General features: G+C 41.1%; 1 protein-coding gene across 1 annotated transcript; it reads left to right on the top strand.

The window, feature by feature from the left end:
* The first annotated feature begins 343 nt into the window (after positions 1-343).
* On the top strand, positions 344-9,548 carry LOC139814512 (FGFR1 oncogene partner 2 homolog). The gene is made up of 4 exons (XM_071780816.1): positions 344-641; positions 1,411-1,545; positions 1,643-1,894; positions 2,092-9,548. The coding sequence occupies exons 2-4, from the start codon at positions 1,411-1,413 to the stop codon at positions 2,317-2,319; spliced, it is 615 nt and encodes a 204-aa protein (XP_071636917.1). The 5' UTR covers positions 344-641; the 3' UTR covers positions 2,320-9,548.
* The last annotated feature ends 5,376 nt before the right edge of the window (positions 9,549-14,924 follow it).

Here is a 14,924-nt window from a genome sequence, read left to right as displayed (position 1 = left end):
TCTTTCTTTTTCACTTTCTCTGCTTTTTTTTCTTTTCTCTTCTCTTTTTTCTCCGATTAAATCCCCGGTCGCGGCTGATTTGATACCGGAATAGATTTTATCTTTAGCGAGGAAGGACCTTTCCATCCTCATTGTGTACATACTCGCTATGTATTACATATTATTATTATGTACACGCTGTCAGAAACGTCGCGTTTAATCAATGACGGGCTCTATAAAAAGACCGAGGGCGAGCTGTTTTTTTTCCCGTTCTCGCGGTAAATGTCAAATCGCGAGCGGCCATTTTCCTTCCGGGTCGCTTGGCCGTTGGCCGCCCAGGTCGCCTCGCGCGCACACACATGTAACATACGCGCGTATTGTGCACTCATGGCGTCACACAGCTGACGTGTATACGTGCATACCGACCGCGCGGAGTGCTGGAGTGGAATGGTACGCGAGGATCGCCGTCAAGACGGGAGTACACCACCGCTGCACGGCACGCAGGACAGCCCTCGAGGGGAGTGGTGAACCGAATCTCGGCACGAGACCGACGTTCTCGCATAACCTCGGCGTCGTCGCCGGCGATTAATTGCCGAATGCGCTACGAAGTCGCGAGTCACCGTTGAACCTGGCGAGCACTGGCGAGTCGCCTTTCCCGAAAGGTGAGTTACCGTACCCCCCGTCGAACATGCGATTGGAGACGTCGACGACGACTTGCTCGACTCTCCCTGGAGGACGCGTCCAACTCGGGACTTCTCTCCATTCACATGAAAAAGAAATCTATGAACGAAAGGAGGATGGCGTGAGGACAGGGAGGAAAGAGCACGTGCGATGACTAGGTCGAATGTGAAAGGCAATCGGGATGGAATCATTCGAACTCGTGATTTCATCCAGCATGCCGAGATCTTATGTTCAAACTTTCAGTCTTGGTCTACAATAGATGTTTTAAGCCCTGAGCCTTACTGCCCATCTAAAATAAGTGTTTTAAGCCCTAAGCCCTAAGAAATTGACCAATCACAGAACAATTATTCTGCTCAAATTCAATTGTGATTGAACAATTTCTTAAGGCTTGGGGCTTAAAACACTTATTGTAGATGGGCACTTGAGAAATTGTTCAATCACAGTTGAATTTGAGGAAAATAATTGACTGTGACTGGTCACGTTCTTAGGGCTTAGGGCTTAAAACTAGAGCTCTATTAAAACACCTATAGTAGACTGGGACCTATGTTCAAAACCTAGACTCTATGTATCTTAATGTAAAATTAAAAAGCAAGAATTTACATTATATTGCTCGTTATCGCAGCTTTGTTTCTGTTATTAACATTTGAAAATTGATATTCGAACTAAGCAATACACGTTTGAGGATAAAACGACATAACTGTATTTTTTGTTACTTGTTTGTGGGTAAATGGGATTTGTATCTGTTTGCAGATGTCGTTGACGTTTCAGCAGATTATATTGGATGCCAAGAAATTGGTCATTCGATTTTCCGACCATGAGAACACTGCAGATACCCTGATAAGTGAGGTAGAGGCTGTGTATGGACAAATTGATAACATGAAACAGGTAGATAATAGAGATATATTTTACAAATATGCATATATTACAAGTACTGAAGTTATATAGTTTGCTATATTATGTGTTTATAATTTTATATCTGCAGTATCAAGAGGAAGTAGAAATTTTAAATACAGAAGCAAAACAAAGACCGCACCTGCAACTGATCGCTGGAATCCAAAGGGAAAATAAACACTTGCGAGAAATACAGTCAGAGAATAAGGAGTTGAGAAACGCCTTAGAAGACCACCAGCATGCGCTTGAGCTCATAATGTCCAAATACCGACAGCAAACTGCCTCTTTATTACGTCTCAGCAAAACTGATTATTCATCCATGCACAATTCTAAATACGCTAATGTAAGTAAAAATATTTCTGTCTTAAATAATAAATAAGTTAAGATTTATAATCCTCTATCTAAAATTCTTACTATTTATTATTAATAAAATAGATTTGCTTATTAATCTAACTCAGAAACTACAATGCAAGAGATTAAAAAATACAATGTGTTCACATATATATATTTTATTAATATATGTATATTGTTAATTTACAGATAATAACCAGTCAAGCAGAGAAAATTAATGAAATGGCAGCCGTAATGAAGACAGCCGCTGCCTTAGATGAGGAGAATGAATTGAAGGAGAAGGAGGCGCTTCACACTTTGAAGGAGGAGAATGCCACGCTTCGAGAAATAGTAAATATTGCAAATAAATACGGTTCCTTAAACCAAGAATGTTCTGTAGAAAGCAAAACCGTTCAAACGGATCCGCCAATAGATTAAAGATATATTTGCTAGAGCTTTCGATCCTTTTTATAAAATGTTGACCAGTATTTATTTCACACACAAACTCATGACATATAATATTACTAGGTAGAATCTATTATACGTATAGGTACGAAGTGTATGTGCAAGTTGTAGTATATGTACGCGTATTCATTTGTAAAATAAATTGTACAAGCCATTTGCAACATATAATTTATCTTACAATTTGTATCGTTTATCGAGATTATTATATTATCGTATATCTTCTTTTCATATATTCTCTTATATAAAATGCAACATTTGTTTGATAAAGAATGGCAAATCATGCAACCAAAAAATTTTCGTCGACTTTATCTTGGAAAAGCTTTTTTGAAATGTTTTAAAAGAAATTATTTTTTCATAGCTTACGCCATAAAATACAAGTTTTTATTTAATATAATATATTTAAGTATATTTATAGTATTTTTATATATAATATAGTATATATATGTCGAGTTCATTCCCCACAGTATCCCAGTTTTTTTTGTGGATTTTCTAGGGATTTTGCGAAAAAAAAACGAATTACACGAATTCCCTGTAACATATATGTATCTCCTGATGGGCTTGCAGAAATAACTTTGGACAAATGTGATTTTTCCGCTTATAATTTTGATACAATAGATTAATTTGTTCGGTAGGATGATTTCCATGTACTGAAAAAACTTTGGAAATCACCTTCGCAAAACGTTTTTATGTTTCTGATTTGTCTTTCAAGTTATTACTGTGACTTACCGTGACTCGGTGCAAATTTAACCGTTTCGTTCACTTTAATTTATCGTATTAGCGTATCTTCGTCAAATCCGGAAAGGCTTATTTTATTCCCCTTGGAGCGAAACATCTTTTTTTTAACATTGTTCTTTAGTCTTTGAATTAAAACTTTCTCTTCAAGGTCCTTTGTTTCGCAAGAATGCCCATAAAAAAAGGGGTAAAAAAAGGGTAGTGCAGAAAAGGGTATACGCGAAGAATCTAAGATTTACGAGTATCTCCTTTCATTCCGTAAAATACATAAAATACGTCAAAACTTCAAAAAACATCCTTGAATACCTAGAGTTCAGCACTATAATACAATATATTGCGCAAAGAATACTATTTGCTTCTCAATGTTTTTTTGACTGGATATAATTTCTAACTTTTCGCGGTTGAGACCAATTGTGGGGATATTAAACAGATAATAAATTATCACATACAATATTATCACATATAAATATTGTTTTATCTTTTTAATTTTTTTCTATGAGGCTGTACTTGTAAACTATCTTATACTGTTTTCTCGATATGCAGGCAATATAGATTTCATTATACAAATCGGCAATGTGAATAATTACAAACATGTCCGTTAAAAAACAAAATTGTTCGTATATTTTTGCTGTAACTTCATCAATAATGGCATAATGATGTAAAACGAAGGTCTTCTACAGCACTTTGGACATATATACCTGGAATTTATATCTGTTCAATCCTTTTACTACGATACTTCGTAATTTACAAAAGAAAAAGACTTTCACATGTTTATTCTTCCTCTATCTTTCTGCACGTAACTCTTTTCTGAAACTGCTTGCATAGGACAAACATTCTCGTCTCTTGATCGAAACAATACAGGTACAACAGGCATGTCCATACGACAGCTTTTTTTCTCATTGTTGCGAATATTACGTGTTGTCAATGTCCAAATGCACTCTGAAATGGCTTTACGAGTTTCTCGGACGACCGTTCATATCCTTTTTTTTATCCCTTTTCTTTTGTGAAGGCTCCTAAATTTGCAAAGAGATTGGGCAACGATCCCCGAAACAGCCGGAAATGACCGTGTACAAATCGCAATTTCCTGAATCTGAAAAAGTGAAGGACAGGAAAGAATTCACTCGATCAATGCGCTGGAAATATTTAGTATAAAAACATGTAAAAAAATAAACGCGTAAAGATATAAATCAGGTATAAACGAGATATAAACAGATATGCAGGATATAAATAACGTATAAGATGTAAGTAAGATATGACCATAAGTAAGATATGAGTGTACATTTATCTGGATACACAAAAATAGTCTAGAGAGCGGTTAAAAAAAAAAAGTGACCGTTAGAAAGTAACCGTGGCATTATCTCGTTTTAGCTTTTCGCCGTGTTTGCTCTCGATACGATCCTCCCAATACCACGGGGGAATTTTTTTCAGATTCCTTTACTAGGAATGTACTATCCAGCCGTTGCGTATTTGCTCGGTACAAACAAAATAATATTTGAGTATCCGGACACGACTGTCCCCTCCTGAAATTCGCTTCATAGGCGAATATGAGCGTCGAGACGTACAGCTACACAAGACGCCTCGAGCCGTTGCTATTGTCCCGCGCAATTACGAAGAAATTGATGTCATCGAGCTCATTAAAGACGCGTTCTCGAGTGCACGTCGCCGAGTTCCTTCGGTGTTTTTCACGAGCGGAATTACATATAAATTAATTATGCGCAGTTATATAAATTGCGTAGAGGCGCGGCTTCTCGAGCAAATGGGCCGCCGCCTCGAGGAAATTCAACCGCCCGCGCCGGCTGCAACCCGCGTCCTGTGGTTAATAATCCACCCGGCTGTACACTCCCAAGGGCGCATGCATGCTGGACGCGGAGGGACGCCCCGATGCCAACTCGATTTAGGGAGCGGGGTAGCGTGGAAACTTTAAACCGGCTTCGGATTGCAGTTAGCGTTAGCTACGGGGTGTCCCACTTCCACTGCCGTTGGACGTTAAAAGTTAAACTTATGAAGAATATGCGCGACTATATATATCTTAACACAGATAAACTTGTTAAAATTTAATATAATTATGCAAAGTTTGAAATTCTACTAATCACTTGTAAATGAAAAGACTGTCTAATGATAGTGCTGAACATTTTATTGCTTTTCGTACGAGTGGATGCCAACTAAGTGGTATTACCGTGAATAATTTTCATACAATTGTATAAACAGAAATAATTGGAGATTTGTGTGATATGTTGAATAGAGTATTTGCAGCGAGTCTGTGAAACTTGTCAAATATGTGTGAGCGACTCTATTTTGAAATCCCGACCCCGTTTTGCTTATGAAAGGTTCTACACGCACATACCCAGCCACGAATGCATCAATTACAGATAAAATAATATTAATTCCGAAGCGACAAAATTCCTTCAGACGATTTTAGTCAAAGGGTTACTTTCCAAACCCTTTTCTCTCTTTTCTCCTCTTAAATTTCGGACTCCCCATCGGGCATCGGGAAAAGGAGTATCGTGGACAAGAACGTCGTTTTCAGAAAACGGCTTTCTTCACGTTCTCGATACGAAACACTTGTTGGCAGCTGCGCCTAAAGAAAGAGACAGTTGACAAGTATTTCTCTCGAAGAATCGAGCACGAAAACAGAGCGGGCTTGGCTCAATCCCGTTTCGCTCTTCCAGTCGTGGCTGAGACAATCGGACACCCTGTATAACCGGCGCACACGCTCACGCCCGTTCACGCACGTGCACACGCACGTGGGGAAAGTGACTTACACGTAAACGGCCCGGCGAGCGGTGCTGTACAATTCACGCATCTACGCGTCTCTTTCGGGATCCTCATTGGACAACCCTATCCATCAAGGTCATCCTCCCTCTCGCCCTCCTCTCTCTCCCTCTCTCTGTCTCCATTTTCCCGTGAGCCCTCTTTTTATACACCGCGTTCTCGGATGCGATAGAAGGGTTTTTTTTTTTATAGCGGCGTGCCCTTGGAACCGACAATGACCGGCTTGCGTTTCCTGCGCTATCTAGCAGCGCGGCACCTGTTACAGGCCGCTGCTCCTTTCAATCCGATCGGCGATCATCGATTTTCTGCCTCTACCTCTTCTGCGGACGTCGATCCCTATTGGGACAGTACCACTTTCCGCTTGCCTACGTTTCCCTTCTTCCCAATCGCTTTATGTCCCTCGCTAGCTTTGTATTGTTCCTTTAATGGCATTTATTTCAGTGTTTCACTATATATTTATTATACATATATGTATATATATTTAGTATTAATACTAGTATTAATCTTCTAATTTATATGATACTTTTGACAGTGAAAATTATTTGGCTCGTAGACTGTCCGAGATTGTATCGAAACAGCATATCAGCTTTTCATCGATTTTACTTATCTCTACTTATCTCTACGCAAAGAATTTTCTCTCTTTCTCTCTTCTGGAAAATTTATGGTTCGAGGTTTATTCGAAAATTGTACAAATAGGTGAGAAAGGATTTATTAATAATTACGCATAAAACTGTTACATACACGTCGTAAGTAGATTATGTGAAATTCTGTCATTACGATACAAATTTTCGAGTAGAAATCAGTTACATTGCCATTGCAAATGTCGAGCCTATAAATATTGAAGTCTATACTATAATGGTACGAGCATCACATATTTATTTACTTTTTGGCAAGCAGATTCATCGGCATCGGACGCCGTAATTAATCGGTCGCACAACTTTGCGTATCTGTAATTAACGGGAAGAAAAACAAACGAAGCAACGAACTCACAGACTGAAATTTGCCGCGACTCCTCGAATGACCGCGTGGCAGCGTTTTTCTCTCTGTTTCTCTCTCTTTTAAACAGTGGAATCCTCATGTCGGGTACGTTGCTCCGCCTCGCTGAGAAAGTCGTCGAACGAGAGCGCCCGGTGCATCGACCACGCGGGGTTGTCGAACGGGCGGAAGCCCGCAAATAGAAACCAGTTTCTCCCCGCGTGATTGCGAGGAGGCTCCTCTCTTCTCTCTCGCTTTTCTCCTTATTCCTTCTCTCCGTTCTTTCTCTTTTCTTCCAGGTAGATTCCTCCACCGCGCGGAAGTGTTACAAGGTCGCGTTACGCGCTGAAATCGCACACGTGACCGGGGATGCTCCTTCCGCGAATCTGCATTCCGGAAGGAATGGCGCGAGCTCCCGAGAAATTTCGTCTTTTGTCCAAGCGGTCGTCTTCGAACGATTCTCTCTCTCTCTCTCCCCCCCTCTCTCTTCCTTCCTCCCCTTCTCTTTCTTTTTCTTTTTTTTTATATCACGACATTACGATATGTTCTGTGTGCTTTTTTCTTGATCGTATTATATAATATAATGTTCTTGTGCAATGAGAAATGATGTTTGTGTGATTTTACGATAATACCCTTACAATAATCTCAAGATAAACAGATAAGCGCAGAGATTCTCTGACCAATGTGACCGATTCTTTTTCCATAAATTTTTTCTTTATTCTCTTCGAGAGGAACACGCTCTTGACCGCGGGATGAGTCTACTCGTAAGCCGGAAGAGCCGTAATCCTTAGAGCAACTGATAAGAGATAATGGTGGGTCGTGTGTAAAAACGTTCTCGCGAACGTACGTACATTCGAGCGCGTAGTCGCGTAAAATATTTTCATACAGTTAAAAGGGATTCTTTAAAAGTTCAGGATATACATCTTACTTTCGGCTACTCGGACATTGCGTAATCAGCTGTCGCTGACTTTTCATATGACTCTTTTACTTGGGATTTTACGCACGGTGAGCACGTACGGCCAAACTGTCAGACACGCTCCGAATTTCGATTGCGTCAACGCATTTCTGACGCCGAATGCACAGTCGCAGTTGGTCGCAGTATATTACGAAACCGCAGTATTTTCCATTCCGAGAAAGTTGGTAACCATCTTGTATTTATCGCACTGGACACTCGAAGATATTGATCATGGAAATTGTTGACGATACAATGCGTGCCTAAGTACACAGTCATTTCCAGGGAAAGCGTCTCGTACCGGGTGTTGGTCTTGGAAGTATTTTGTTGAAAAATAACAAAATGTATCTTGATTCGCTGGATTGCGATAAGCCGTGCTTTCTATTGGTATAAGGAGGAAGGTCAGATCAAAGGCTGAAGGGACAGTTACGTGTCCCTTCAAAGTCAATACAACTGCAGTAAATACATGCCGATTGTGAAAGCGCGATTACACTGTTAGATACCGTGTTCCCGTGCTTGCATAAATACCTAAATATGTGCGCTCCGGACGAGGCTCCGGATAAACCAAGACCTACGTGTTCCCCTCACGTCCTCCATCGGCTCGGAAAGACCTGATTTTACATTTTTTACATTCTTATCTCGATAATGCGCGTATAATAGCTTTTTTGTTTTCCGTTGGCATGCAATTGTCAACAAACTACGATATTGCATATTGTACATATACGTTAGTTTAATAAATTCTCCGGCGGGTATCATATGAGGTCGCAAGCGTAACTCTCGTGCGTTCGAGAATTATACGAGAATTTTTTTTCGGTGCCTAAACGCGCCGTCGCATCGGCCAAAAAGAAAGAAGAGGAGGAAGAAAGGCGAAGGAGCATCGGCCGCGAGAGCGAATAGGTCGGGAAAAATCACATGCGTAGACCGAGCACGTGTGCGTGAACGTGTGCGTGAGCGCGCGTGAGTGCGCGTGAGTGCGTGCGGGCGTGCGTGCACGCAGCCCAGCCTGCGTAGATGCAGTTTTAGAAAATCACGCATAATACACGTGGCAACGTCGCCGCGCGCTGCGAGAGCTAACATTCCACGTGATCCCAGGACCGGTTTGCGGGTTGCCGACCCACTAACACTCGCCTAATGCAGATAAACCCACGCCCTATATGTGGGGTACACGTCGCTTATTTTTTATTGCGACCCGGCCGCGCCGAGCCGCGTTGCCGCGAGCGCGCGCGCATCGGCGCTTCACCGATTTTCAAAGTCACAAGAAGAGGAAAGAGAAAAAAAAAAGAAGAAGAGATGTATAGGAGAGGAAGAAGGAAGAAAGCGCGCCGGGAACCTAAAATTATGCGGCTCGAGAGAAGGGCCGGTCGGTCGCCCCGACGCCACTTGGCGACGCCAGTTTTGATTAATAATACAAGCGACTCTATTCCGACGCTGACTCTGATAATAATACGAGTAACGCTAATGTTTTTATAATGTTCATGAAATCACCAAGTGTTTCAGGTCAATTATTTTCCGAATAACGTCTTGCTTCCATCTATCGTGTCTCTTGATTGCTCAAATCGAAAAGATAAATCGAAGATAGATCGAATAAGAGAGATAATTTTGTTTGATTTATATTTTTGTCAATATTGCAATTTCACAATTACAAGTATACACAATACCTCTCCCTTTTATTATGGGTTTTAATCTATGAACGCACGAAACTATGAATTTGACTTATGTATACATTTGTAGAGAAGATTGATAGAAATAATAATAATAATAATAGCTTCAAGTTTCAAAAACGTCGAACTTAAGAAATATCTTCATACGGTAAACGGTAAACGATTAATTCTTCAAAGGTATGAAGATATTTCTTAAGTTCGAGTCGGTTGTATTATTTTTTGTCAGACGTATTGTTTAAATAACGATATTTTGATCGAGATTCATGATGTTATGTTTAGCATGCGTAAAGAATCTCGCTCAAAATGGGCCATTGACGCACAACATTTAATCATATGCCATTTTGTAGATATTGTTGAGTGGATACATCACTAGAAAATTAAGTTTAGATTCTGAGGCGGATGGCGGAAGAAGTTATGACCGGTTCAGCTACCAGATATTCATTACTTAACATTCATTATTACCTTCACCGTCAGAACTGTCAGAAAATGACACAAAAATATATTTAATATGCTTTGATGGCGGTTTAATTTTTGTTTTTGAGTGTTTTTTTTTTTTTTAGTTCGAGGCGTCTTTCTATTCCTTTTTCTCTTCTAATAAAGATTATGTAAAATGACACAATATATATATTTTTAAAAAGTGCTATTTCTCGTAAGTACGTGAAAGCGCACATGCTCGATACAGCTGCTCGTACCTGCTGTTTCATCTAATCCAAATTATAAGTGGCATCTAGGGGAGATCTGCCAGCAGCTTGAGAATATCAGGGTCCGGCAAACGGTGAATGCTTTTTTACCCAACACTTTGTCTCGCTGGTAGATTTTCTCTCTAAGCCATCTCCGATGCACTTCACTTCTAAATCCGGTTCTGAACCTACTTTATCATATTTACCAGTTATTAGAGAGATATAATCAGAAGTATTATATAATAATAATTATTATTATTATTATCGTGTTATTATTGTGCTACATTAGATTACATGCACCGGAGTGACACAGTCCCGATTAAATAATCTGGTGTGCGTCGAGCTATCTATGCGTCTAATGAGATATCGTTAATGATTTACCAAAGCGATAATTTCGACTTGTTGCAGGGTTGCGCGATATGTTTATACTTTCCCCGGGTGTTACGTGTGCGGGGTATCGAACGTAGGTATACGCGTGCAATTTTTGTAAGCGAGCTGCTTGTGATTCGTCGCGTGTCCTCAGATACGAGCGATACGTTTGTATGACAGAGATGCGGTTATTTAGGAATTCAGTGGCTTAATGGCAGGATACCACCCGTGTTTTTCGTGACCGGATGATGATCGACGGAAGTCGGCGAGCTGAGCGTGGATTTTACTAAGCTGTTGGCCACGGGATCTTTTAGCTCTGACTTTTCGGCATCCTGCGGCAGGAAGGGCGCGTTTACGTAAAAATTATACAGTGAGGAGTGTGGAGTTCTAACGTTTTTCGCTACCTATTTTATCTGGCCTTTCTATCCCGCTTAAAATTTTTGTAAATAAATAAATAAGAGACAGATATAACGAGCAGTAATTAAAGTAAATTCAAAGTACAATTCTTCCTAATAAGAAACAAAACTTATGAAGCGTAGGTTGAAGAATATTATCTCGTATAAAAAATTAAAACGTTTATAACGCAATTCATTTCAATAAAAATGAAATGTCTTTTCCCCCGTTATGATCTTCCTAATAAGAAATAAAATCTGCGCTTTACGAAGCGTAGGTGGAAGAATTATCTCGTATTAAAAATTAAAATGTCAATGATGCAATTTATTTCAAATGACATGTCTTTTTTCTTCTTATCGCGCGACGACCTTTTTCAAATTAATGGAATATAGATTTTAGAAAAATTATATTAATATTAATATTATAGATTTACTTTATAAATCTGTTAGATTTCTTGAAACGCGACGAACACATCAGGTGTACCGCGCGGTCTAGTCTCCATCGTTTATCATAACTGCGTGACATAATTACGAAGTATGTAGAATGTAGAATTCCTCTTCGCGAATTCCTCTTCGAGATCGCCTTTAACACGCCGTCCTCGCATGACCCACATTTCACCCGGAAGCGCTCCCGTTCCGTTCTGCATTTTCGCGCAACGGCGAACGAGAGACCTACGTAACACCTGTTACAGCCGCTGCTCGGTAAATAGGGTATTACGGTCAATGGTTATGGTCAGCATTGTAAAGGTGTCGAAAGGCAGAACGGACCCGGATGGGATATGCAAAGAGGCAGAGAGAAAGAAAGGAAGAAAAGCGGAGGGCCTAATTCTCTTTCAGGCATAAGGAATAATTGCACTTGACGCGCGCAGAGACGCGCGCGGGGTGGATATGCCGGGGGATGCCTGTGCACCACCAGACCGACCAGACGACGGATACTTCGTCCATTGTGCTGGCGACAATGTGTCAGCAGGTAGCTGATCATCGATCGGGGGTCCGCACACTCGGCGGTCAATGACCTTGCAATGTGGCCGGCAAAGGGCGAGGCCGCGTCGCGTCGTTACGCCCGTGAATAGTCGAGACGTGTGTGTACAGTCGAGCGCATTAACAGCTCACGATGTACGCGCGATATCCATTTGCCCAAGATCTCAGGAATGCTTAAAGGGACGCGTCGGTCTCGTTAACGTAATTAACGACGCGTAAAAGAAATTTACACGCCACACGCGACGAATAAGAAGAACGGCGAATCGCGTGCCGCGAGATATATCCTCCGTGTCGGGCATTATTAACGCATCCGATTGTACGGCGATCGACGTTACGCTCGTGCATGCACGCGCGTATATACGCACACACGCGTACAACACGCGCGCACGCGATGGACATTGAACGCGCGAAGGAGCCGGGAACATCGCACGCATCTCCATACTCCTCGCCCACGAGAAGGAGAGAGAGAGGGCGAGAACCCGAAAAGCCAACGGCGCGGCGCGATACCAAGCAACTCCAGGGCTTATGAGGAACCTGTTTTCCTTTATAGGGTTTCCACCTCGTCCCTTCTCGCTCGTCGGCGTAACGCCGTAACGAAGGGGGAGCCTTCTCTTTCAGGATGCTCAAGGAGAAAAAAATTTCTTCGTCCCCTTTCCATTTTGATCGTAGCTGCAATGCGCCGACTTTTGTGTCGATCAAAAATTCGATCTCGAATCGGAGTCACGGTGCTCGAGGAAGATTGCGACCAGTGGTCGTGAAAAAGCGCTAACGAGCCCCGCTCTAGGAAGCGACGTTAATATACCAAGATCGATAAATACCTGTACATCTCCACGCGTGTATCCGTAATCAGTATTTTTTATACGGTTTTCGCTTCCTACTTTGCATCACGAAATAGTGTAAAAGTTATCAATGACTTGTCTCACAAGGATGCAAATTTCATGAGAAATAACTGTATATTTGATAGGAAAATAAAATATATTAAATTAAATATATTTTAAGGCTAATAAAATGTACTAGAACTGCATAAGAGAATAACAAATATAATGACTTATAAAACGAATTTTATCTTCTCAGTTCTCACGATTTTCTAGCGTAGTCCAATCCCTGACTAGCTAGAGTACATATATTTAGACTTATCGGCTCGAGACGCGAAAATCCTCTGATACGAGGCTTTTCTCAGTTATGAAATTTCAAGGAGTACTCAGTCATTTGTTATGTACGCCAGTATCTCGGTGAATGTCCACAACTGTAGGTACACGGTTGCGCCGAAGAAACGATATCGTTCGCCATTGCGTAGCGATGGACGGCATATTACGGAAGATAGAAACTTTAAGAATCATCGAATTCGGGAGAATAACACATTGAAATCGAGGTGTTGTAAAGCAAATAGTTACAGTCGGCGCCACATCTTTCTATCGCACTGCCGATAGTACGTGACCTTTTTCTTGTGTTCTTATCAAAAATGTTCCAAAATATCTGTGATGCTATACGTCAAAAATTTTCTCTTATTGTACCCAGGTATGTCTAATTACGCTGCCTTTTAATAGACTGATATGTATTGTCATATAAGTGCAGAAAGAAGTAAGATAAGTAGAAGCTTTTAGACGCAAATTATTTCTTCTTTCTAGTCGATAAGTTTTTCACTTTGTTTACCGGAGAATACTGATTCTAAAAGTGTCAATCGATTTCAGGGTCACGTACATGTTATTTACGGTAGACATAAAACCGATGCAATACAGATGTGACAAAGGTACACAGGCAAGGGTGTTTCACGTAGCGCAGGTAATTTTTATGGTTTTCTCCACAAATTCGCAGTAAGATGTTCCTCATCACGTGTATTCAGACACCGATTCGCAATTGTAAGCTACTAAAAAGGAAGAACTGTTTGTAAAAACCCTTTTTTTTTTTGTAAAAGTTCTTTCTTTCGGATCTGAGAAGGCCAAACAAACGACATATTTTTCAACTAATTATCGAGTCTTAACCCTCCGTCTGCATACGTTTTTCTTTTAATATAGGTACCTTCGAAGTGTACACGGGTCTGTCACGTTCGACGCTATTTTTCCCTATCTTAGGACTGGTTGTTCCAGCCTGTTGGTAAACTACCTAATAGTTAAATCATATGTATGTCTTTGTTTATCCTTTACATTGGACAAAGATAGACATGTGATTTAACTATCAGGTAGCTTACCAATAGGTTGGAACAACCGGCCCTTAAAGTATTAAAAAAAAAACTGAAAAAATTTATGAAACATCTATTTAAATTGTAGTCGACGATTTTATAGTCATTTTGACATCGTTTATTTAATATTTTCTGACTTGCAAGTTTTACAGTCACGAGCAGGTATTATTTACGGCTCGGACGCCGTAGACCCACGTATGCACACGGAGGGTCAATTATATATCTAAAATTGATAAAGCGCGAGTTTGCTCTATGAACTTCCTTCTCGTTATCTCGATTGCGACAGCCCCCGGCCAGTATAAGTTCAACGATCATTATACGCGCATTAAAAAGTCGATTTTTTATATAACGACATCGTACGAGATCGATTCGTAGGGAAAATCGTACATTTCGATGTGCCGCGCGCCTATATAAATATCATAACGTGATCGTGGGATGCGTCACGAGTACAAAGTACGAAAGACGCACCCTGCGGCGATCAGACCGACCCGCTTATGCACCGGTTGTTGTCATAGCGTTCCTGTATACGCATCTGCCTGCGTATACCTCGGGATATAAGGTAGAATTTCGATGGCGCAACAGGACAAAGATTCACCTTGCCATCGTCGCATACCTCCTCTTTCTTCCTCCCGTCTCTCTCTATCTCTCCCTTCTTTCCCCTCTCTTTCTTTCCTCCGTTTCGCCTCGTTCGCTCGATCCCCTCTACGAAATCGTCATTGGAGTCGTCATCGTCGTGGCGTTGAGAAAAACGCCCGCTGCACGTATCACGCGCGTACGCGCACATATATACGCGTATACGCATACGCATACACGCGCGCGCTCCCTCTCGCACGTACAGACCGTGGAAGCGATTTTCTTCGACCAACGTCCGCTTTATCGTGGGCC

Source organism: Temnothorax longispinosus, chromosome 6, assembly GCF_030848805.1.
Source record: "Temnothorax longispinosus isolate EJ_2023e chromosome 6, Tlon_JGU_v1, whole genome shotgun sequence".
Taxonomy (NCBI): domain Eukaryota; kingdom Metazoa; phylum Arthropoda; class Insecta; order Hymenoptera; family Formicidae; genus Temnothorax; species Temnothorax longispinosus.
This window is presented reverse-complemented; position numbering and strand designations above follow the sequence as displayed.

What these genes read in the sequence shown, in the direction of transcription:
- LOC139814512 (XM_071780816.1), top strand. Translation starts at nt 1,411, where the DNA reads ATGTCGTTGACGTTTCAGCAGATTATATTGGATGCCAAGAAATTGGTC. An exon ending in AAATTGATAACATGAAACAG is followed by an intron (nt 1,546 to 1,642) that starts GTAGATAATAGA and finishes TTATATCTGCAG; the next exon opens with TATCAAGAGGAAGTAGAAAT. An exon ending in ACAATTCTAAATACGCTAAT is followed by an intron (nt 1,895 to 2,091) that starts GTAAGTAAAAAT and finishes GTTAATTTACAG; the next exon opens with ATAATAACCAGTCAAGCAGA.